The sequence below is a fragment of the Schistocerca piceifrons genome, chromosome 1 (genome assembly GCF_021461385.2).
Source record: "Schistocerca piceifrons isolate TAMUIC-IGC-003096 chromosome 1, iqSchPice1.1, whole genome shotgun sequence".
NCBI classification, from domain to species: Eukaryota; Metazoa; Arthropoda; class Insecta; order Orthoptera; family Acrididae; genus Schistocerca; species Schistocerca piceifrons.
This window is the reverse complement of record NC_060138.1, coordinates 416,379,175-416,404,959: the sequence shown is the minus strand read 5'-3', so window position 1 is coordinate 416,404,959 and position 25,785 is coordinate 416,379,175. Positions and strand designations below refer to the sequence as shown.

Here is a 25,785-nt window from a genome sequence, read left to right as displayed (position 1 = left end):
GCTATTTGATTATGTGTAAGATTTCACAGAAGAATTTACAATGTAAGGGCACAAATATGGTTTAAGAAAGTCGCAAATTATGGAGTTATGAACAAAAGACTGAAAATCGTTTTCTAAACCAGTAATTCAGATACTTTTAAAATTTCAAACACAGTTCCACAATTCTGAGGAAATTCCAATACAGTGCTCACAGTTGCTACTGTTCTGTTACAACTATTGCGGTACAGTGAGACTGTTTGGGAAGAGAAAATGGTATAAGGACACACTGTCTTGGGGCGGAAATAGTTAAACGTAGAATGCCAATCAACAAACTTAACAGTGGAGAAAACACAGTGGAATGCAAACTAAATAAAACTAATTTGTATTGATGCCTCCCTCTCCTGTCTTTACAAGGCCTAGAATAAAATTTACCATGAATTTGCACCTTCTCAATTTATCTAGAAACAAAGTGCAAATTAGCAAGTGCATATACAAACAAGCAACAGCATTAACTATGTGCAAATTCAGAAGCAGTACATGCATGTCCCTTTACCAAACTGCAGTTTTAAGATGCACTCTGGTTAAAAGCAAGCAGCTATATGCTTAAGCAAGATGTCATGCCACACTAGACAAGACATGCGATCAAGCAGCACTGGTGTGAAGCATTAGGTGAAGAATTGAACAGAAAAAAATTACCTTTGTGCTCTGCAGGATCGGTCATTTGGTCTGAAATTGGTCAGTTCTATCAACAAAAACATATTTAAACAAACCGTAACAAAAATTATAAAAAAGTCAATTTGAAGAATATCTGCAGTACAATTTCAGCATACCTCAAGACATTTCATCTAATTCATTTTAACATTTAGTTAGCAATGACATACACATTCACAATGGATTGACACACATTAATAGAGAAATATGAAATATTGTAAGAAAGCTATTTTTAGAAAAGCTTTCTTGAGATTACCAAAGAAAAAAAAAAGCTTAAATCAGAGAACATTTTTTTCGATTCTACAAATTAAATTGTTTATACAAATTTTTGAAAAATATATTTCTTCCATGTCACAACATTTTTGGACGTATGAAGATTTTAATATAGTAATAGCAATTTTAACAATAAATCTTTGTATATAATTCAGCATTTTTCTGTCACTTTTATGCTTCCAAAAATCACTGTATTGTACCTCTTGCAGCACAGAAGTGAAATGACTATGAAGGTAGGAGTTGGTGGGGCTAGTTCCTCCCCTATATCCACACAATAACTGAAACAAATATTGATCTATCAAATATTGATCTGTCCTTTCTCATAGTCACATTTATATTAAATATAAATACTTGACAGTAACAGCACATGTCACTTCAGTAATGCCAACATCAGCTGACCTGCAACAATAGTAATTTATTTCTTATTTGCAAGTTCAACTTCACTATACACAACTGTGACTGACACCTAAATTGCAGTTCTTTCTTTGCAACCATATTGTATTACCTCTCCGGTTTCCTCAGCAAGTTTGATTAGCGGTGTTTCCAGATGTTTATTAGAGCTCTTTTCTTTCATTTTACACACAATGTTTCAACGAACAATCCAATCATCTTTTTCAGTACTGCGAGTTGCCCTGTTACACGTACTCACTGCCTGGGTTCTCAATCTCCCGGTAATGAGTACACACAACAGCACAACTTGGCAGCATAAGAAGAAGACCACTGGGTCTGTTGTCCAAATATTGCGCTTAAAATGCAAAACAGCAAATCGGTTGAATGTCTTAAAGTACACCATTGAACAACACCATAGCTTCTGCATATAAAATTACAGTATGTGGTACATAGTAATGTTGCTGGCATACCACAACTATCTGTTCCGGTTCACAACATCAATATGCATTCAAACACTTTCACAAATAAACTCACTAGACGAAATGTTAGCCACCCATTCAAAGATCACACTGATCACTTTGGAGCATTGTAGATAGCGTAGAACTGGTACTGGCAATTATGTGAACCACCACTGCTGACATCAATTACAGCAGTGAAGCATTGTGTATGTGCCTGTCAGTTACACGTATCATTGCAGTAAAATGGACTGACATGGAGACCTAACAAAATGGCAGAAAGCAGCTATTCTGCATTGTCAGTGACAATTAATTTCAAACCCAACAGGAATTGCTACTGTTTATTTTAACCAATTTCCAGTGATATCTACTGAAACAAATGCATGCAATGAGTGTTTGGAGTTGGGTACCTTGCTAAATTGTTCACATCTGCATATAAAACTGGATGATTTCAGCAGGTTAAACATTACTGAAATTGGACAGCAGCTGACTAGAAGCATGTAGTGTAGACCGACCAGTCACAACTTTGTCTCTTTACAGAAGTGGCAAGGCACTGAGTGCACAGTTGGGCCAATGAGGCTACGTATGAAGGATGTAGCACAGGTCGGAAGTGGTTTCTGGGATATTTTGGAAGAATTTTTTGTACCATGACATCAACCAACTCATTTAGGTTATCATTACTACCGATCAGGATGTTTATTTCAACAAAGCTGATGACTGTAAGTTGCCTATTCACAGGGCTGCAAGCACACATTCCTGGTTTGACAAACACACAGGCACCTCATCACACCTAGACTGGACTGCTGAATTATATAATCTTAATCCCATAGAAAATGTGTGGGACTATTTTGAACAGCAAGTGAAATGTAGCAATCAACATCCCTAAAATAGGGTAATTACAGGATGATGAGTGGCTTCAGTTGGATGTGTCATACCTGAAGAAGCTTCTGAATGCTCTTCCTCACCAAACTGTGGCTATTATCAATGCCAGAGGCAGTTTACCACAGTCTTAGGATGACTAATTTTCTGGTCTGGTCTGATTGTTTTACATCACTTTATACTTTCCTTTTGAAATATGTTTTCTGAGGTCTATCTTGCTCTCCATAAGCACAATGAATTAGTAATGAACATATATTAATATAAATATGGCTGTTTAAGAACAGCATATAAGAATTCTGTTGGACCACTGGGCTATATTTTAAAAATATTATTCTGCATTTTTACCTGCATGCATAATGTATAAATAACAAAATTGTGTTATTTTCAGTGCCACAGACACTCTTATGCTTCACAGAATTTCACTTCTTATAATGCTGAATTTTGTTCAGATATCCATAAAAGATAAGCTGATTAAATGTTCGTGCTGTTATCATTATAATCATCTTGCCAGCAGTCAAGAAGCTTTTAGTACTTACAAACTCAAAGTCTCCATCTTGGAAAGCCCTCTGGAACTTTGCTTGGTTTTCATGATGATGTCGTGGCACCTGGAATGGATTTGGAGGTGGCACAGGTGTGTGATGCAGTATTCCAGTTGCACCTGCCCCAGAGATTTGGTTTAACTGGCGCTGGAGGTGACTCTGGAAACGCTGCCTCTCCTCGGCGGAAAGCTGCGGTTGCGCTGGGGGCTGAGGCTGTGTCTGCGGGTGTGGGCTGTTGTTGTTGTTCAAAACAGAGCTGCCGCTCACCACAGGCAGGGCCGCAGGCACTCCATCCCCAGTGTTTAATGTCTGGGTTGAAGCAACTGCTTGAGTACCACCCTTAACCATAAAATTCAAATTTTTAAAACAATAACTCAAATAGAAAGAGGTCATAAAATATTTGTGTTCTTATAGGCCGTGAAGTCCATGCATTGTTGTGTTTAAACTGCTCTCTTTTATATTAAATACCTCTGAATAATGTCCTCCAAGAAACATAATCTGAACCAAGTTTGAAGACAAAAATAGCTTTTTCTAAGATATGAAATCATAAAAGTGTGTTTCTCATGTATCAATAGGGTGAAAGATAGGGACAAAAGGAAGTGTGTATCAGCATGCCCAGAGATTACATATGCTATTTTTCTAAGCTGTAGTAATAATTATATTGATCATGATAACGAACATTTCACACATGAAGAGAAAAGAAGGATTTGAGGTGTAAAGCTACATTGTTGTTGTTGTTGTTGTGGTCTTCAGTCCTGAGACTGGTTTGATGCAGCTCTCCATGCTACTCTATCCTGTGCAAGCTTCTTCATCTCCCAGTACCTACTGCAACCTACATCCTTCTGAATCTGCTTAGTTTATTCATCTCTTGGTCTCCCTCTACGATTTTTACCCTCCACGCTGCCCTCCAAAGCTAAATTTGTGATCCCTCGATGCCTCAAAACATGTCCTACCAACTGATCCCTTCTTCTACTCAAGTTGTGCCACAAACTTCTCTTCTCCCCAATCCTATTCAATACCTCCTCATTAGTTACGTGATCTACCCACCTTATCTTCAGCATTCTTCTGTAGCACCACATTTCGAAAGCTTCTATTCTCTTCTTGTCCAAACTAGTTATCGTCCATGTTTCACTTCCATACATGGCTACACTCCATACCAATACTTTCAGAAACGACTTCCTGACACTTAAATCTATACTCGATGTTAACAAATTTCTCTTCTTCAGAAACGCTTACCTTGCCATTGCCAGTCTACATTTTATATCCTCTCCACTTCGACCATCATTGGTTATTTTACTCCCTAAATAGCAAAACTCCTTCACTACTTTAAGTGTCTCATTTCCTAATCTAATTCCCTCAGCATCACCCGACTTAATTCGACTACATTGTATTATCCTCGTTTTGCTTTTGTTGATGTTCATCTTATATCCTCCTTTCAAGACATTGTCCATTCCGTTCAACTGCTGTCCTTTGCTGTCTCTGACAGAATTACAATGTCATCGGCGAACCTCAAAGTTTTTACTTCTTCTCCATGAATTTTAATACCTACTCCGAATTTTTCTTTTGTTTCCTTTACTGCTTGCTCAATATACAGATTGAATAACATCGGGGAAAGGCTACAACCCTGTCTCACTCCTTTCCCAACCACTGCTTCCCTTACATGCCCCTCGACTCTTGTAACTGCCATCTGCTTTCTGTACAAATTGTAAATAGCCTTTCCCTCCCTGTATTTTACTCCTGCCACCTTCAGAATTTGAAAGAGAGTATTCCAGTTAACATTGTCAAAAGCTTTCTGTAAGTCTACAAATGCTAGAAACGTAGGTTTGCCTTTTCTTAATCTTTCTTCTAAGATAAGTCATAAGGTCAGTATTGCCTCACGTGTTCCAACATTTCTACGGAATCCAAACTGATCTTCCCCGAGGTCGGCATCTACCAGTTTTTCCATTCGTCTGTAAAGAATTCGCGTTAGTATTTTGCAGCTGTGACTTATTAAACTGATAGTTCGGTAATTTTCACATCTGTCAACAGAGGCCATCAGTAGTTCTAATGGAATGTTGTCTACTCCCGGGGCCTTGTTTCGATTCAGGTCTTTCAGTGCTCTGTCAAACTCTTCACACAGTATCTTATCTCCCATTTCATCTTCATCTACATCCTCTTCCATTTCCATAATATTGTCCTCAAGTACACTGCCCTTGTATAAACCCTCTATATACTCCTTCCACCTTTCTGCCTTCCCTTCTTTGCTTAGAACTGGGTTGCCATCTGAGCTCTTGATATTCATACAAGTGGTTCTCTTTTCTCCAAAGGTCTCTTTAATTTTCCTGTAGGCAGTATCTATCTTACCCCTAGTGAGACAAGCCTCTACATCCTTACATTTGTCCTCTAGCCATCCCTGCTTAGCCATTTTGCACTTCCTGTCGATATCATTTTTGAGACGTTTGTATTCCTTTTTGCCTGCTTCATTTACTGCATTTTTATATTTTCTCCTTTCATCAATTAAATTCAATATTTCTTCTATTACCCAAGGATTTCTATTAGCCCTAGTCTTTTTACCTACCTGATCGTCTGCTGCCTTCTCTACTTCATCCCTCAAAGCTACCCATTCTTCTTCTACTGTATTTCTTTCCCCCATTCCTGTCAATTGTTCCCTTATGCTCTCCCTGAAACTCTCTACAACCTCTGGTTCTTTCAGTTTATCCAGGTCCCATCTCCTTAAATTCCCACCTTTTTGCAGTTCCTTCAGTTTCAATCTGCAGTTCATAACCAATAGATTGTGGTCAGAATCCACATCTGCCCCAGGAAATGTCTTACAATTTAAAACCTGGTCCCTAAATCTCTGTCTTACCATTATATATTCTATCTGATACTTTTTAGTATCTCCAGGATTCTTCCAGGTATACAACCTTCTTTTATGATTCTTGAACCAAGTGTTAGCTATGATTAAGTTATGCTCTGTGCAAAATTCTACAAGGCGGCTTCCTCTCTCATTCCTTCCCCCCAATCCATATTCACCTACTATGTTTCCTTCTCTCTCTTTTCCTACTCTCAAATTCCAGTCACCCATGACTATTAAATTTTCGTCTGCCTTTACTACCTGAATAATTTCTTTTATCTCGTCATACATTTCATCTATTTCTTCATCATCTGCAGAGCTAGTTGGCATATAAACTTGTACTACTGTAGTAGGCATGGGCTTTGTGTCTATCTTGGCCACAATAATGCGTTCACTACGCTGTTTGTAGTAGCTAACCCGCACTCCTATTTTTTTTATTCATTATTAAACCTACTCCTGAATTACCCCTATTTGATTTTGTATTTATAACCCTGTAATCACCTGACCGAAAGTCTTGTTCCTCCTGCCATCAAACTTCACTAATTCCCACTATATCTAACTTTAACCTCTCGATTTCCCTTTTTAAATTTTCTAACCTACCTGCCCGATTAAGGGATCTGACATTCCACGCTCCGATCCGTAGAATGCCAGTTTTCTTTCTCCTGATAATGACGTTCTCTTGCGTAGTCCCCGCCCGGAGATCCGAATAGGGGACTATTTTACCTCCGGAATATTTTACCCAAGAGGACACCATCATCATTTAATCATACAGTAAAGCTGCATGTCCTCGGGAAAAATTACGGCTGTAGTTTCCCCTTGCTTTCAGCCGTTCGCAGTACCAGCACAGCAAGGCCGTTTTGGTTAATGTTACAAGGCCAGATCAGTCAATCATCCAGACTGTTGCCCCTGCAACTACTGAAAAGGCTGCTGCCCCTCTTCAGGAACCACGTTTGTCTGGCCTCTCAACAGATACCCCTCCGTTGTGGTTGCACCTACGGTACGGCCATCTGTATCGCTGAGGCACGCAAGCCTCCCCACCAACGGCAAGGTCCATGGTTCATGTGGGGGAGAGCTACATAGGAATGCTTAAAATTGTATGGCATATCATGTAACTAATGAACATGTACTGAATCAAATTGGAAAGATAATACATTTAGGGGACAACTTGACTAAAAGTAAGGACCACTTAGTAAGACACATCCTGAGGCATAAAGTAGTTGTCAATTTGGTAATGGAGGCAACAGAAGGGAGGGCATATCGTGGAGGGAGAGCAGGCTCGAGTCCAATAAGCAAGTTCCAATCAATGTACACTACAATAGTTACAAGTAATGAATAAGCTTGCACAGGATATATTTGAACATAAATGGCAACAGAAACTTCATCATAGGAAATGGCATTGAGAGACTCACTCACTCACTCCCTCACTCACTCACTGAGCAAGGGAGGGAGGGAGCGAGGGAGACTGTCAATACAGATTCTTCTATTGATGTTTCTGATACTACTTATGTTCGGTTATACACGCTTACTTGGTTTTGCAGAAGAACTTGATACGTTAATACATTTTTCAGTTATTACAGTTTCTTGGTCTTTTTTTTAAGCTAACAAGAATGTTTTCTATGATTAAAAGTGCAAGAATACAATAATCCCATAAATTTAGTCATCCTATGCATTGTATGTCAAATGTACGCAAAAGTAAATAAAATCATAAATTTTGAAAGAAAAATAAGTCTCACAGCACACATCACAGTTTGTATGTATAACTTTGTAACCAGTTCGTAAACCCATAGTTTTGTGTATATATCACTGCATTAAGAGTTGCATGCTGTAACAGGCAAGTGGAAAGCAGTTCATAGTTGGCACTTCACACAATGAGCCTTATACAGTAGTTCTTAGAATTGGTCATCCACAGCCAAGCTGCAGAGTACAGGTTTTACAATTTTTACAGCTGGAAGCAGACTATATAAATTTAGATCGAAATTGCAGGTGTACGTACACATCACTGTAATAATGCATTTGTTTTGTTACAAAATTAATATGGACCAAAGTTAAAGTGTTATATAGTGGAGCAATAAGAAGATACTATTACTGCGACAGCCTATAGTGAAAAAGTATAAAATTTCAAGTTATTGTGGAAATATGAAATCTGTGGTATGTGTATTAAGAAGTAAATAAATGGAGTGATATACGCAACATAACTAACCATGTCAAATCTTCAAAACACAGAACCTGAGACTAGACACTACAATTTCAATGAGCATTCTTTCACTGAACCGTAAATCTGACGGAGCCAGAAGGAGATGAGTACTAAAAATGTATTTACTGTACCATCTTTCTCGTCCAGACTTTTTAGTGACCCTACACTATGAATTAGTTACAATAGTGCACTTAAAGTAAAAGACAATTTTCATCATTTTGAACCCACTAAACTTTTTACATGTTTAGGTAGGTTGGTCGTTCAAAAGACAGGAAGTGGTGAAGAAAAATGGGATGTTGAGACAGACTCTCAACAGAAACACTGGATCGAAAACTATGCCACAATGTTCAATTTCCTTTTGTGTGCCTACACAGTGGATGGTAGCTCTCACTGATACCACACTGTTTGATAACATTTAAATAACATTTCTTATGTAAGACATCAGAAGGGACAACTGCTTCTGACAAACGTGTCCAAATAAGCTGATTTACACTCTCCATACAGAGATCTCTTGTTGTACACAATAGCTAAGTGTATTGAAGTAATGTTACAAACCATACAATAACTTCTTTAATTTAATGAAAGAATATAAAAGATAAATCCTGAGGCATTAAACATACACACTGCTTTAGTAGCTCATCCAGATGGAAGGATAAGTAGTAAGAGTATAATTAAAGTTGGGCATAAAATTACGATTTCGAACCACAGTCTGTGCCACAAAGACATCTGACATATCATTATAAATGAAGTAAACTACATTTCTCTATGATATTGCATTCTTATTTTCATGATATGTGCTCACACAAAGCTGTAACAGAATACTGATAAAAAACCAGCAGGTGCTGATGATGATTATGATGATGATGATGATGATGGATTATTTGGGACTGCAACCTGTCTACAATTTACTTCTCAACACAATGTTTCAACTACACTGAAGATACTCATTTTCAGGTCAGCTGTCAGCGATTTACATCAGCTTAGCACGCTGCATACACACTAATACAACAGAACAAAAACAATGACCATTTGTAGCATTGTTGAAGGAAAGTTGCAAACTTCAGCTGTCCAAAGGGGAGCACATGACATGGTCTTAAGAGAAGTACTCTGTTGTCTTTACAGAGGCCAGAGACTGAAAACAGTAGATTTTCATGCATTACAAAGTTAAGGTGTGTCAACACTGCGAATCAGACCCACATGTGCCATGCCAGGCCGTGACACATTAGGATACCAAACCCATTGTTTTGCACTGCAGTGGTCACACTGGTAGCCAGGTCGCAACAGCTCTGAAAGAGCCGGGCCACACTGGTGACTTTCAGAATGTTTCATATTTCCATTATAAAATGACATTCGGCACAAGCTGGGGGAGAACATGTCAGCTTTTGCAGTACACATATCAGACGTCTCTTGTATGCTTTAATCAGAAGTATCACAGAAGTGTCTCTCTCTCTCTCTCTCTCTCTCTCTCTCTCTCTCTCTCTCTCAAGGAAGAAGTTCTGTATCATTACCCAATCAGCGAGGAAGAAAAATTACAAGTATTGTAACGATACAAGGAGAGATACTTAGTTCATCCATTCACATAGATCTGCAACTACTGGAAAGTAAGAAGGCACATCTCTTACACTTTCTTATTAGTCTTCAATGTAAGGTAGTGAAATTATAATGGGAACACCATAGGTACAGTTACAGAGAATAAGGTGAAAAACTTCACAAGATCAGGTCAGGTGATCCAGGAATAAGTTCATCAAAATGTAGTTCCACTTGGCATCAGTTTCATCACAATTTCTTAAAAACTATTTTAGTTCCAAGAGCTGTGCACATATGTATCTCCAATTTCCTCACACAGATTGACAGGTTTAAAATTCTCAAGACAATGCCAATGGGCTCTCACTGACTATATGTAGCCCTTGGAACTGAAGCAGCTCCATGTCAGTTGCACTAATATAAAATTTTGCTGCAGTGGTTATCAGTTTCAGGCTGACACACCCATTCTCAATCCACAAACCCTATTATTAACTGTACCTACTCACACAATATGCTGCCAAAGGACATGGTTGGTTGCTTGGTTTAAAAGAGGGAGGAAGGGACCAAACTGCTATGTCACTGGTCCCTCGTTCTGATAAGAATAATTCCAAAAGGGTGGGAGTAAAACAATCCAGACATAGATAACACAGCTGGAAGAAAGGAAAAAACCACAAGAACGACAGAAGGGCAACAAACAGTAAAATGGACAAAATTGGACAAGAAAACCACAAAGACACAAGAAACAGAAGAGATTAAAACAAGAATGTAGATTACCTTGGCTGGCTGACCACAAGAATAAAAAGAAGAAGCTGGCCACTCTGCAACACATTAAAACCTCCACCCTAAAAGCACTAGGTTGGACACAGAGGGACAAAGTACATGTGCTAAAACTTAGATCAAATGATAAAACCCATTCTCATGAATAAAATGTAAAACTAAATCAGCCAATGGGGCTTTGTCAGATAAAATTAACAGCAATGAGTCCAGTCGCAGGGCACTCAGAGTGGGACAGTGCACCAGAATGTGTGCCACTGTCAACCGGGTGCCGCACCAACACCGAGGTGGGTCTTCACGGGACAAGATGTAACCGTGGGTCACCCAAGTGTGGCCAATGCAGAGCCAGCAGAGAACAACAGACTCCCTGCGAGAGGCCCGCATAGACGACTTTCCACATTCGTAGTCTCCTTGATAACACGCAATTTATTGCTCGTACTGTTATGCCATTCAATCTCCCAAAGCCGAAAAACCCTGCAGTGTAAGTCAGAACACAGGTCAGGCTCAGAGATGCCTATCTCCAGAAGCGGTTTCCGTGTAACCTGTTTGGCCAGCCTGTCAGCAAGTTCGTTGCCTGGGATTCCGACATGTGCCGGGGTCCAGACAAACACCACTGAACGACTGGACCGTTCCAGGGCATAGATGGACTCCTGGATAGTTGCTGCCGAAGGATGACGAGGGTAGCACTGGTCAATAGCTTACAGGCTGCTCAAGGAGTCAGTACACAGAAGGAACGACTCCCCAGGGCATGAATGGATATACTGAACTGCACGAGATATGACCACCATCTAGAGCCCCGGAACACGTCAAGAATCGAGAGGAAGTGAGAGCGGAGAACTGCAAGAGTAACTGAGTCCTTAGGGTCTTGCGAAAGGTCCAGACGAATCTGAGGCCTAGGTGTACACCATGGAGGTGTATGCAGATGGACCTGGATAGGAGGTGGTAAAGGGAAGGACTCCAGTTCAGATAGAAGGGGTCAGATGTAAACCACAATCATGAGCCCTGACCTGGGCCGCCGATGCTCGAGATTAATCGCCATGGGTGGGAAAAGGAGACAGTAATTCGGATGCTTAGGAGAACTACGAACGTGTGCAACGTAACTGGCGAGCAGTTGCGCATGACTAACCTTCAGTGGAGGAACTCAAGACTCTACCAGGTCACCAGTCACCAGTCTCGTCCTAAAAGCACCGGTCGCTAAGCGAACCGAACAGTGGTGCACTGGGTCGAGTAAATGCAACACTGAGGGTGCCGCCAAACCATAAACCAGACTCCCATAGTCAAGGCTGGATTGAACAAGAGCTCTGTAGAGCTGCAGCAGTGTAGAGTGATTTGTACCACAGTTGGTGTTTCTCAGGCAGCAGAGGGCTTTGAGGTGCTGCCAGCAGTTCTGCTTAAGCTGACCAAGGTGAGGAAGCCAAGTCAACCAGGCATCGAAAAGCAGTCCTAAGAATCATTATGTCTCCATTGCAGTGAGTGGATAGTCATTAAGGTAAAGTTCTGGTTCCGGATGAACGGTACGATGCCGACAGAAGTGCATGATACATGACATCGCGGCTGAAAACTGGAAGACATGGGCTAGAGCCCATCATTGTGCCTTGTGGATGGCTCCCTGTAAGCCCCACTCAGCAACACCAGTACTCGAGGAGCAGTACGAAATGCAGAAGTCGTCTATATAGGTTGAAGGTGAGACAGATGGCCCTACAGCTGCCGCTAGGCCATTAATAGCCACAAAAAATGGAGATACACTCAGTACAGAGCCCTGTGGGACTCCATCCTCCAGGATATGGGAGGAACTAAGGGAAGCACCAACCTGGACAAGCAAACTACGGAGCGACACGAAATTTTGGATAAAAATCAGGAGGGGGCCCCAGATACAGCTCTCATACAATGTGGTAAGGATATGATGTCGTCAGGTAGTGTCACAAGCTTTTCGTAAGTCAAAAAAGATGGCCACAAGGTAATGGCATCTGGAAAAGGCAGTTTGGATGGCAAACTCGAGGGACATAAGATTATCAGTGGTAGAGCGACCCTGGCAGAAGCCACCCTGACATGGAGCCAGTAGGCCATATGACTGCTCTCCTGCCATTGCGATGGAAAGACCAGATCCAGTTGAAGATGACGAGGAGATGTCGCTTGTAGTCAGATGAGAGATGTTTAATCGTCTGACTGTGGATCCGATCTGGCCCAGAAGCTATGTTGGGGCAATGTGCATGGGCACTGAGGAGTTCCCACTCTGTGAATGGGGCATTATAGGGTTCATTGTGGCATGCAGTGAACAAGAGGACTTTCCCATCCAGCCGCCATTTGAGAGTACAAAATGCTGTGGGTTAATTCTCCACAAAGTGCTTAACGAAGTGCTCAACAATTCCCGAGGGACCAGCAAGATCTAGGTCCTCGGTGGAGGCCAGAATCTCCATTTCATCGTCAGACGCTGACCTTGTTGGTAGTGGTGGTGTGGGTGCCACTGCAGTGCCTTGGTTGGTGGGGATCTTTTTCTTTTTTGGTTTCTCTCACTGTTCCTTAGGTTTTTCCAGCTGGGAGAGCTTCACTGATCTAGTCTAAGTCACTGAGGAGGACCATGAGGCCCTACGACCAGCTACCTATGGGTGCTTCAGCCACTGGCAGGTGTCCACTTTGCCACTGGTAGGACCCTGGGAAGGGAGTGACCCAAGCAACCCCTTCCGAGTGAGACTAGCCAAAGAAGACTTACGCCTCTCTGGCTGAGAAGGGTGACTGACATCCCCGATGGATGGAGGGGGGGGGGGGGGGGGGGGGGGCATTGCTCCCAAAAAGTGGTGTGTGAGTAACAGGGATAGAAGTGGCCCCCCCCACCATCAAGAGGGCAGGTGGAGTCTGATGGATTTGAGAGCCAACTGTACACAGCAGAATGGAAGGTGCTAAAACTGGTGACATAGTGCCGGCATAAGTTGATGCCATATGCACAGGATTTAGCCTCTCATATTTTCTCTTAGCCTCAGTGTATATCAGTCGGTCCAGGGTCTTGTACTCCATTATTTTTCTTTCATTCTGTAGAATCCTACAGTCTGGCTAGCAAGGGGAATGGTGCTCTCTGCAGTTAAGACAGATGGGAGGTGGGGCACAAGGAGTATTGGGATGTGATAAATGTCCACAATCTCGACATGTGTTGCTAGAAGTACAGCGGGAAGACATATGGCTGAACTTCCAGCACTTAAAGTACCGCATCAGGAGAGGGATATATGGCTTGACATCACAACAGTAGACTATCACCTTGACCTTCTCGGGTGATGTGTCACCCTCGAAGGCCTAGATGAAGGCACTGGTGGCAATCTGATTATACCCTCAGACCCAATGGATGCACTGGACAAAATGGACACCTCATCGCTCCACATTGGCACGCAGCTCGTCATCAGACTGTGAAAGAAGGTCCCTGTGGAATATAATACCCTGGACCATATTTAAACTCTTATGGTGTGTGATGGTAACAGAAACATCCCTCAGCTTGTCACAAGTGAGTAATGCCCGTAACTGGGTAGAGGATGATATTTTTATCAAGACTGACCCTGACCGCATTTTTGACAAGCCCTCCAAACTTGTCCTCTAAATGCTCCACAAAAAAACTGAGGTTTCATTGACAGGAAAGATTTCCCATCAACTCTAGTACATGTAAGGTAGCAGGGCAAATAAGTTTCCCTGCCATCCTTAGCCCGGCGTTCCTCCCATGGTGTGGCCAGGGAGGGGAACAATTTGGGGTCGTACCTCTGTGTGTTGACTTGAGCTCGTTAAAGCTTAAATACTGCTGGTATTTCACCACCAGCAAGCGATGATGGACTATGCTTCATCGCGTGTCATCTGCCCTGATGCCACCCACTCCAACCAGGGGTCCTCCCCATGGGCACCAGCCAGTCACAGCAAAGGCCACCTAGCAGGATGGCCATAGCCGGGAGTCCCAATGCCCCAGGGTGACATGCATCTACTCTTTGGCATATGTGGGGAGTTAACGGTGCAGGCATCAGTAGAGCGATCCCTTTGTGGTCAGGGGCTACAACCAATAGGGTGCATGGTGGCCCCACTACAACATACTGGCTATCGTGCTGGATATCAGGTGCAAATGAGCTAAGAAGTCTGTTATCTTCATCAGCACAGAAAGCGATACTGCACAGTGGATGGAGGAAAAAACACCCAGGAGGGTGACCTCAACCAAGAGCTGGAGAATGAGCAAAAGGGCAGATCCACATCAATGAAGGATGCGAGAGGTCTCAGCACATGATGGACAAGGTGCACCGTGTAAGGCGCCCTTCCCTAGTTGGCTCGCTCTTTGGGAAAATTTAGAAGGGCAGAGGTCAAACCCCACAGGGGACCACCACAAAGTCCGAGACCACCACAAAGTCCGAAATGTGCAAGACTCCTTTTAGTCGCCTCTTACGACAGATAGGAATACCTCAGGCCTATTTTAACCCCCCGACCCACAGGGGGGCCAAAAGACATGTATAACTTGTGTCCAGTAAGGTATACTGCGGGCAACAAGTACTTAGCTTACATGTCTGTCGCATCGGACAGATACAACCAAATAGTTAGGTCATTTGAGAATGGGGATGTCAGCCTGAAACCAGTAACCACTGCAGCAAAGTTTCATATTGGTCCAACTGAGACAGACAAAATTAAAAAAATTGCTAATTTCCTCAGAACTGAATAGTTGGAGACCTACTGTTCCGTGTCAGCTTGACTCGAATACAGATATCGACCAGTGTCTTAAGACAAAGAACAGAAGATCATTCAGACGGATCTACATCTACATCTACATCTACATCCATACTCCGCAAGCCACCTGACGGTGTGTGGCGGAGGGTACCTTGAGTACCTCTATTGGTTCTCCCATCTATTCCATTCTCGTATTGTTCATGGAAAGAAGGATTGTCGGTATGCCTCTGTGTGGGCTCTAATCTCTCTGATTTTATCTTCATGGTCTCTTCGCGAGATATACGTAGGAGGGAGCAATATACTGCTTGACTCTTCGGTGAAGGTATGTTCTCGAAACTTTGACAAAAGCCCGTACCGAGCTACTGAGCGTCTCTCCTGCAGAGTCTTCCACTGGAGTTTATCTATCATCTCCGAAACGCTTTCGCGATTACTAAATGATCCTGTAACGAAGCGTGCTGCTCTCCGTTGGATCTTCTCTATATCTTCTATCAACCCTACCTGGTACGGATCCCACACTGCTGAGCAGTAGGCGAACAAACGTACTGTAACCTACTTCCTTTGTTTTCGGATTGCATTTCCTTAGGATTCTTCCAATGAATCTCAGTCTGGCATCTGCTTTACCGACGATCAACTTTATATGATCATTCCATTTTAAATCACTCCTAATGCGTACTCCCAGATAATTTATGGAATTAACTGCTTCCAGTTGCTTACCTGCTATTTTGTAGCTAAATGATAAAGGATCTATCTTTCTATGTATTCGCAGCACATTACACTTGTCTACATTGAGATTCAATTGCCATTCCCTGCACCATGCGTCAATTCGCTGCAGATCCTCCTGCATTTCAGTACAATTTTCCATTGTTACAACCTCTCGATACACCACAGCATCATCCGCAAAAAGCCTCAGTGAACTTCCGATGACATCCACAAGGTCAGTTATGTATATTGTGAATAGCAACGGTCCTATGACACCCCCCCTGCGGCACACCTGAAATCACTCTTACTTCGGAAGACTTCTCTCCATTGAGAATGACATGCTGCGTCCTGTTATCTAGGAACTCCTCAATCCAATCACACAATTGGTCTGATAGTCCATATGCTCTTCCTTTGTTCATTAAACGACTGTGGGGAACTGTATCAAACGCTTTGCGGAAGTCAAGAAACACGGCATCTACCTGTGAACCCGTATCTATGGCCCTCTGAGTCTCGTGGACGAATAGCGCTAGCTGGGTTTCACATGACCGTCTTTTTCGAAACCCATGCCGATTCCTACAGAGTAGATTTCTAGTCTCCAGAAAAGTCATTATACTCGAACACAATACGTGTTCCAAAATTCTACAACTGATTGACGTTAGAGATATAGGTCTATAGTTCTGCACATCTGCTCGACGTCCCTTCTTGAAAACGGGGATGACCTGTGCCCTTTTCCAATCCTTTGGAACGCTACGCTCTTCTAGAGACCTACGGTACACCGCTGCAAGAAGGGGGGCAAGTTCCTTCGCGTACTCTGTGTAAAATTGAACTGGTATCCCATCAGGTCCAGAGGCCTTTCCTCTTTTGAGCGATTTTAATTGTTTCTCTATCCCTCTGTCGTCTATTTCGATATCTACCATTTTGTCATCTGTGCGACAATCTAGAGAAGGAACTACAGTGCAATCTTCCTCTGTGAAACAACTTTGGAAAAAGACATTTAGTATTTCGGCCTTTAGTCTGTCATCCTCTGTTTCAGTACCATTTTGGTCACAGAGTGTCTGGACATTTTGTTTTGATCCACCTACCGCTTTGACATAAGACCAAAATTTCTTAGGATTTTCTGCCAAGTCAGTACATAGAACTTTACTTTCGAATTCATTGAACGCCTCTCGCATAGCCCTCCTCACACTACATTTCGCTTCACGTAATTTTTGTTTGTCTGCAAGGCTTTGGCTATGTTTATGTTTGCTGTGAAGTTCCCTTTGCTTCCGCAGCAGTTTTCTAACTCGGTTGTTGTACCACGGTGGCTCTTTTCCATCTCTTACGATCTTGCTTGGCACATACTCATCTAACGCATTATGTACGACGGTTTTGAACTTTGTCCACTGATCCTCAACACTATCTGTACTTGAGACAAAACTTTTGTGTTGAGCCAACAGGTACTCTGAAATCTGCTTTTTGTCACTTTTTCTAAACAGAAAAATCTTCCTACCCTTTTTAATATTCCTATTTACGGCTGAAATCATCGTTGCCGTAACCGCTTTATGATCGCTGATTCCCTGTTCTGCATTAACTTTTTCAAATAGTTCGGGTCTGTTTGTCACCAGAAGGTCTAACATGTTATCGCCACGAGTCGGTTCTCTGTTTAACTGCTTAAGGTAGTTTTCAGATAAAGCACTTAAAAAAATTTCACTGGATTCTTTGTCCCTGCCACCCGTTATGAACGTTTGAGTCTCCCAGTCTATATCCGGCAAATTAAAATCTCCACCCAGAACTATAACATGGTGGGGAAATCTACTCGAAATATTTTCCAAATTATCCTTCAGGTGCTCAGCCACAACAGCTGCTGAGCCAGGGGGCCTATAGAGACATCCAATTACCATGTCTGAGCCTGCTTTAACCGTGACCTTCACCCAAATCATTTCACATTTCGGATCTTCGTCAATTTCCTTCGATACTATTGCACTTCTTATCGCTATAAACACACCTCCCCCTTCACTGTCCAGCCTGTCTCTGCGGTGTACATTCCAATCTGAGTTTAGGATTTCATTACTATTTACGTCTGGTTTCAGCCAACTTTCTGTCCCTAGTACTATATGGGCGTTGTGACCGTTTATTAATGAGAGCAGTTCTGGGACCTTTCTGTAGACGCTCCAGCAGTTTACTATTAGCACATTAATATTGTTATTCCCTGTTGCATTTTGCCTACTCCTACCTTGCTGCGTCTCAGGAGGCGTCTTGTCGGGCCTAGGGAGGGGATTCTCTAACCTAAAAAACCCCCATGTGCACTCCACACGTACTCCGCTACCCTTGTAGCCGCTTCCGACATGTAGTGCACGCCTGACCTATTCAGGGGGACCCTACATTTCTCCACCCGATAGCAGAGGTCGAGAAATTTGCACCCCAGATCTCCGCAGAATCGTCTGAGCCTCTGGTTTAAGCCTTCCACTCGGCTCCAAACCAGAGGACCGCGATCGGTTCTGGGAACGATACTACAAATAGTTAGCTCTGATTCCACCCCGCGAGCGAGGCTTTCCGCCTTCAGCAATTCCGCCAACCGCCTGTACGAACTGAGGATGACCTCTGAACCCAGACGGTAGGAGTCATTGGTGCCAACATGAGCAACAATTTGCAGTCGGGTGCACCCAGTGCTCTCTATCGCCGCCGGCAGAGCCTCCTCCACATCTCGGATGAGACCCCCTGGCAAGCAGACAGAGTGAACACTGGCCTTCTTCCCTGACCTTCCCGCTATTTCCCTAAGGGGCTCCATCACCCGCCTAACGTTGGAGCTCCCAATAACTAATAAACCCCTCCCCCCGTGTGCCTGCTCGGACCTTGCTGGAATTGGTTCCAGTCAAACTCCATTATAAAGAAAAAATCTAATGGGGGAAAGTATTGTACTTTTGTAACTCGACACAGTCAAAACATCTTTGATGAAGGCACTGCAAGATATTGCTGAAGATGATGATACAACAATGCTAATTACATTATGACATGTGTCTGACCTTCAACGTTTTGGAGCACATACTGAAATGTATTGTGATTCGTTCTGTGATATGAATAAAATTTTTCAGGAAAGTTTTTATTTCTTTATGTAAAAAAAACTCTCCTAAATGACTGTCACTATACATGGGATGAGTCCATAGTGTCTAATTTCTTCTGTGATTGAACACTCACTGAGCCACTGTGCTGTCAAAACAGTACCAATAAAGAAATGAACTCCTAGTTCTATATGATAGCACAGACTGGTTGGCAGTGAAAAACTGATGGCTGCACTATTTTATTCACAAGCTTGTATATCACCTGCTGAAGAGAGATGATTCTCTTGCCGGTATAGCTCGGTCTGCCAGCTGGTGGGAGTGGCAGTGGTTGTTTCGGTGGTGGTGGTGGTGGTGGTGGTGGTGGTGGTGGAGAAATGAACAATAACATACACCTCCATCGACTGACAATAATTACTTTATCTGCAATGCAATCTTCAAGGCTACACTCAAACTTGCCCATTATTCTTTCTGTTAACTGCCTCTGATGATCTCAATATCGACATGATGTTAAATCCTAATCTTCCTTCCTTTACTCTGTTAAAACAGAAATCTAAAACTCCTTAGGGATGGAGATGAGATTTAATTATTATCAACTCGTGGTACTACACTCTCAGACTTGCAAAACTGAAAATTTAAAAATGGGACATCTTGTACTTTAGTCCACTGGGACATAGAAATGCCTATATACGTAATTCTATTTTTTTGGCCTCTGCTGTTTTCATCTCCAACTATAAGATAATTAAGTGGAATGTCACAAACTTTTAATATAGTCCATCTTCAGCAAAGTGTCAGGTTAATTTATTCTTCTCTTTTAGTTCCAGGTACGAAATGTACATTCTACAAATGTAAGATGTTGACAACAAATGACTGCTTGTCTTTTATGCCAAGTGTGGCCTACTGTAAAACCATAGTCCATATAATTAGTTGTCACCGTGGGAGAAATTCATATACATTTGGACTTTTCTGGACACAGATCATTAAAATACCACAAGAGACCAACACCTTGCCTGCATTAATCACCTGTAATTTGTTTTTCCTATTGTGCAGTGTCTGGCACTATGCTAAACATGCACAAACTCCTTAGGCTTGTAATTGGGGCATTGATGCCACATTTACCTGTGAATGGAGAGAGATGCCAGTGTCAACTACCACTTCAAAAACTTTCTTATGGTTTTTGTTATATTTCACTGACTATAATGTATGGTCTCAAATGTATTTAACAGTGAGCTACTATGCACCAAACTTTTTCCACTACAAAAATCATGTGCACATGTTTGACAAAGAGCACCATTTCACAATGATTGTCACACACTACAAAAATGTAAATTGTTTGTTAAGAACCTAAGATGCTGCACTACCATCTGTACCAAAGTCAGACTTTTTAACCACATAATTTCACAAAATCGATTCATGTTACTGAACTTAAAAACTGTGCAAAATGAAAAATAGCACTTTTCTTTTTTCACATGGAAATGAAAGTTTTTATGGAAAAAAACACATTCATAAAACAATGCAGCACGGTCTCCTACACCACCAAAAGGTTTTACATTGTGAAAATCAAAGAAGTGGTTTTTCGCCCTCTTCATCGCCAGGTTAGGCACGCAGAGTGAACATAGCCTTACAGAAATCTTCTTTTTGGACTCATTATTGAAGGGGCCATGAAGATACATATGGAGGGAAGCCTTATTAACTGTGGTAGAGGCTATCAGTGGGATAATGAATGGAATCCAGTTATTTACCCTTACTGGTCTCAGTGAAGATGACAAGAGTGCAACTAAGGTCATCATATGTGTCAATTCATGAGACAGAAGGAGTTTCCTATTTTACCATTGATGGGACTATCTGTTGCTTTTGATATTCTTATTAGTATAATGCTATCTCTAGTGAAACGAGCCATTAAATAAAATAACTTGCTAAGCTGACCAGAAGGTAACAGGTAAATATTCAGTGGAAATACAATGGCAGAAAGTGAATGAGACATGGCTGCAGTCTTAAAACTTTGTGTACTCAATATGCTGGGAAAACTTCATAATCCAGAACTACAAGTGCTATTACCAACCAATTATTATCTTGTAGCAATATAGTGAAGCAAAATTTTCACTCATAAGTTCTGTTGCTTTTGTTTACTCTGAACTAATTCCTGATCTTAGTTTCCATGAAGCAGGGTTTTAACATAAGGTGACTTCCTTGCAATAGATGCTACCACCATGCCATGAACAGTTTCTGTACCTGCCACAGCAGAAAACAACCGAGTCTACAAATACAAAAAGCTTCATATCCTATATGTGTATCTATTACGTTAATCTAATATGTAGCACAAATAATTTAGTCTGTAGGACATCTGTACTTAAGATTATTTCAATTCATTATTGAACTAGTTCTTTACCTTTATGTTCTCAGCTTCTTTTTTGTCAAAGTGATCGAGAAATAGTGGGCGATACTTTTTTCCCAGTTCACCTGGACCTGTGTCATGCCCTATAAAAGAAAGTAATTTTTGTTTACAAACAAATGTTTCATCAGAAAACTTTTCTCCGTGTACATTATCAGAATCTTAAGTTGATATACAGTCCTAAATCTTTATTCTGCCATGGACAACAACTTTGATCAAAAGAGTACAATTTTCAAGAGAAAATTTTTTAATTTTTTTGGTAATGTTTTTGATGATCCTATGTGTTAGCTTAAGTGAGACTATTAGAAAAATATGTAAACAGCGCATATTAATATTCCATTTGATTCACAGCTTTCTGCTGCTGCAGGTCACCCTAACAATCCTATCAGAAGTAAAAACAAAATGGACACTTACTTTTCATTGTAGGCTCCTCCTCAGTATCACTGTTTATTACCATTGTACCCAGATTAGACTGCAGTTCAACCATTGTTCCAGCATCACTATTGGGAACCAAAGTAGCATTGTCCCGACAAGGCACCAAGGTACCATCAACAACATCGCGTGTTGGCACTAATGTTCCCGAATCTGCAGGATACTGCAGCATAGTTTTGTTATTTACAACTTCATCCTCATCCTGTAACAATGTCAACACAACATCAGTTAACTACCTTTCTTCGTCATATCTCCTCAGTGTACAATAAATATGATGGTAACTGAACAAGTAGTTACACTTTTTGGCTATCATGTTTCTTAATCGTCCACTGTTTATCGCAGATCATCACTCTAGGTAATCTTCCAGAACAGCCCCCCCCCCCCCAACACACACACACACACACACACACACACACACACACACACACACACACACAATAAATGTAGCGTAACTTTGCTCCCAGAAAGTTGTTTTTTAACTTTTCACTTCCTTGGTATTCCTGGGTGATTCCACTCTATACAGAGGCGTCTTAACTGTGGTATATAGTGCTGGATGTATGTTATATCTGCTGTAACTATTCTCGAAGAGTCACTAATTTCATTTTAGTAGTCCAGTAATCTCAGGCAGATCAACATATTCGATTGTTTGTGTGTGTGTGTGTGTGTGTGTGTGTGTGTGTGTGTGTGTGACCCCCCCCCCCTCCTCCATCCCCCCCCCCCCACACACACACACACACACACACACACACACACACACACACAGAGAGAGAGAGAGAGAGAGTGTCCACTTTTAAACTATTTCACCCTCTTAACATGCACCTAAATTATTAAATTATCCTACTGATTAACTCTGGGCCCTGATTTGTGTTATAAACACAAAAAATGAGTCAGGTTTTTTAGACAAACAATCCTTGGCTTTTTTAATTTTTTCGTTTTGTTATGTGTAAAAACACATCTGTGTTGCTTCTATTATAGATTATATCACATTCAGAACAATATCTATCATGAGCATTCACTGTTTATCAAGTTCTCTTTTACAGAAACATAGCTATTTCACAATACCTGTTAACTATCACAGCCAAAAATACTCGGAAAAAAAAGTTTAAAAATCTGAGACTTTTAAACAAGAATTATGTCCATAAGTTCAAGGTTATAGACATCAAGAAATACAAATAGTAAAGAATCTGACTTTCCAATCCACTTACTGATTCATCTGCATGATTTTGTTTAGCAGCTCCAGCAGCTGAAGAGCTCACTACATTTCTGTAACTCTGATTTTCTCGTATTTCACGTGCTTCTGCAATCATCTGACTTAATATGTTTGGCTGTTTGGCATTTCCTGGAAGCAGATTTTCTCTCTTACATAATACAAGACAACAATTTACACAAAAAAATAAAACATCACATACATAACTTTTGTTGTACTAAAATGAAAAAAAGTAACATGGCCACAAGTTAAAGAACTCCAACATTGTATCTGTTAGGAGAGAAATTACCATATTGGTCCGAATATACACTGTACCTTTACTTTTAGAGATTGGGGTGAAGGGGTGGGTGGCTGGGACAGATGAAAATGCAGTAGAGAAAAAAATTATTATCATATTACCCACATGGAAAGCTTTTCACAATATAGTCAACTCTTTACCACATTTCTTTATATTGTACTGTAGATAAATTACACGGATGTATCCTGCTGCTTATCTCAGGCTTGACTGATATCATTGTTAGTATCACTACTAACATTTGTTTCACCACTGTCAGTATGTCCATCTGCCTGCTCCTATGTACGCTGTTATGGCTCCAGTCCAGGACACTGGACACACAACAGTTCTTGAACCTGCTGAGTCTTGTACACCATGTCAGATATTCCACCCAAATATAACACTGGAAGCGAGTCTAAAAGCCAATCAGAATGGGTTTTCGGAGACAAGCTCTAAACGGCTTTTTACATTTTCATTAGCCACCTGCATTTCAGTCATACTTTGAGGTATGATAACTAGATCTGTCTTATTCTTTACTTCAGGTGTGTGAGTAGTGCAACAGGTTTGCAATTGCAAACAGTAGCCAGGAAATCCATTATTAAGCTTCGCCTTCATCAAACCTTTTTCCTGGCAATGCATCACTGCCCCCTGTGGGAAATTTTCTTTGAGCAATGTTTCACACTTCAGAATACTATGGGGTGGGGAGTGGATGAGGGGGTGGGGGTGGGGGCAGAGAGCAGCTTTCCTCAATCTGCCACAATGTATCTTCACAGTAATTCTTTGTTTTTCCATTTGTAGCTTCTTTAATGAGATATTTTTCACACCGTTATAACCCATCGTCTTTATAACACTCCGCACATCCTAAAAATAAGCCAATCTGGAATAAAAGATAAAAATATCACTGCCACATTCGGATCAAGTGTCTCTAGAAACTGACAAGTTTCTCAGCAACGTCTTCTGGCAGTCTCTGTGCTTGTGAACTATTTTGTCAGACAGAGAGGCCACTACTAGACAGAAACTTGCAGAAACAACTGATATTGAACCCTAGCTTTAAAAGTTCAGTATTTTTCTCAGCTTTAGGCCTCTTGTACGATTTACCAGACAGAACAACAGCTCACAACTTATTCTCCAATGTGATCCAAGACCACACATTAGAGTTATTCAAGTCATACAATTGCAGGTTCTCTGTTACACACACTCTTCACATTATGAATAATGGCAAGTTTCAAACTTATAACGCAACTGTTCTGTATTCCAAAGTTGGTCATCATTCTTTCGACATTGTCGCTTACTGGCAAAGACTAAATTTTACACTTTAATTAGAGAAAATTTGTGCTTTATCTATTGTGCAAAATAACAGAATTGTGAGCACAACAACAGGCGCTATCCTAATAAAATGTTTACAATGTATGATTATTACAATGTTACCTCACTTACAACAATTACTTCTGAAATACTAGCAGTATTGTTGTTACACTTTAAACTATTAAACAAACACTGCAGTTGAAGTTTCTATGATGCAAATATAAAACGGTGTTTATAAGGTCACACAGATAAGCTGCACTCTTAATTTTTCATAGCCAAATTTTGGGTAAAAAAAAAAGTGGCTTATATTCAGGCCAATATAGTACTTTAAAAATTGTTTATATGCCATTATTAAAAATACTACATAAAAATAAAAGGAATCAGTAGGACAGAACACAAACCTATAAATTCATGGTGTAATAGCTCAGTAGCCGTGGCCCTTTCTTCTGGATTTTTCACTAAACACCGACTAACGAAGTCAATAAATTCTGGTGACCACTGGTCTGGCTCTCTAAATGAAGGTGGCGGCTTTGTGGGGATCATGAATATCGCCCTCATAGGATGTATGTCACCATATGGTGGCTTTCCCTCAGCCATCTCTAGAGCCGTAATTCCTGAAACAACAATACTTTTATTCAACACTTTATTTAGTTTTTAGGATGTTATAAATGATGATTACATGTAGCATGAGTACCTAAACTCCAGATATCAGCCACGCAGTCATAGCCAATTTCCTGGATTACTTCAGGTGCCATCCAAAAAGGTGTTCCTATTACAGTATTCCGTTTTGCCATCGTATCCTGCAGAACAAGAATACACACTTACTTACTCTTCTATTCTTAATGACCATGACACACAAAGAAAATCATTTCTTAATAGTACAGCAGTAACTGCTATAAACAAAAACAGATTAAGATATGTAGTTGCTCTAATCTTGCAAACATTGAAGCACACAAACAAACAAGCATTTTCGAAAACTGAAGAGGGGTGTTTTCAAACAAATTCAGAATCCATTGCTAAGAAATGCACAGTTGGGGGACATATTTCCTACAAAAAAGATCCAGGGTAGTGAAATGTTCAGGTTCATATCCCTGTTGGGTACACAGTTTTATGCAGTCAAACGTGTTCCAAAATGCAATTTGTCAAGGATGTTTCAGCCAGTTTTCAGATTTCTTTAATGCTAATTATAGCATTTATCTTAAATTTCCTT

General features: G+C 41.1%; 1 protein-coding gene across 2 annotated transcripts in view; it reads right to left on the bottom strand.

The window, feature by feature from the left end:
• Positions 1-25,785, bottom strand: part of LOC124789476 (serine/threonine-protein kinase 3) — a 361,643-nt gene that overhangs the window by 16,158 nt on the left and 319,700 nt on the right. For both annotated transcript variants that reach the window (XM_047256861.1, XM_047256853.1), the window contains exons 5-10: positions 25,270-25,375; positions 24,977-25,189; positions 22,995-23,128; positions 21,772-21,991; positions 21,355-21,443; positions 3,224-3,565 (exon numbers count right to left, since the gene is read on the bottom strand). In XM_047256861.1, coding sequence (XP_047112817.1) covers positions 3,224-3,565; positions 21,355-21,443; positions 21,772-21,991; positions 22,995-23,128; positions 24,977-25,189; positions 25,270-25,375 — 1,104 coding nt within the window. The remainder of the gene's footprint in view (positions 1-3,223; positions 3,566-21,354; positions 21,444-21,771; positions 21,992-22,994; positions 23,129-24,976; positions 25,190-25,269; positions 25,376-25,785) is intronic.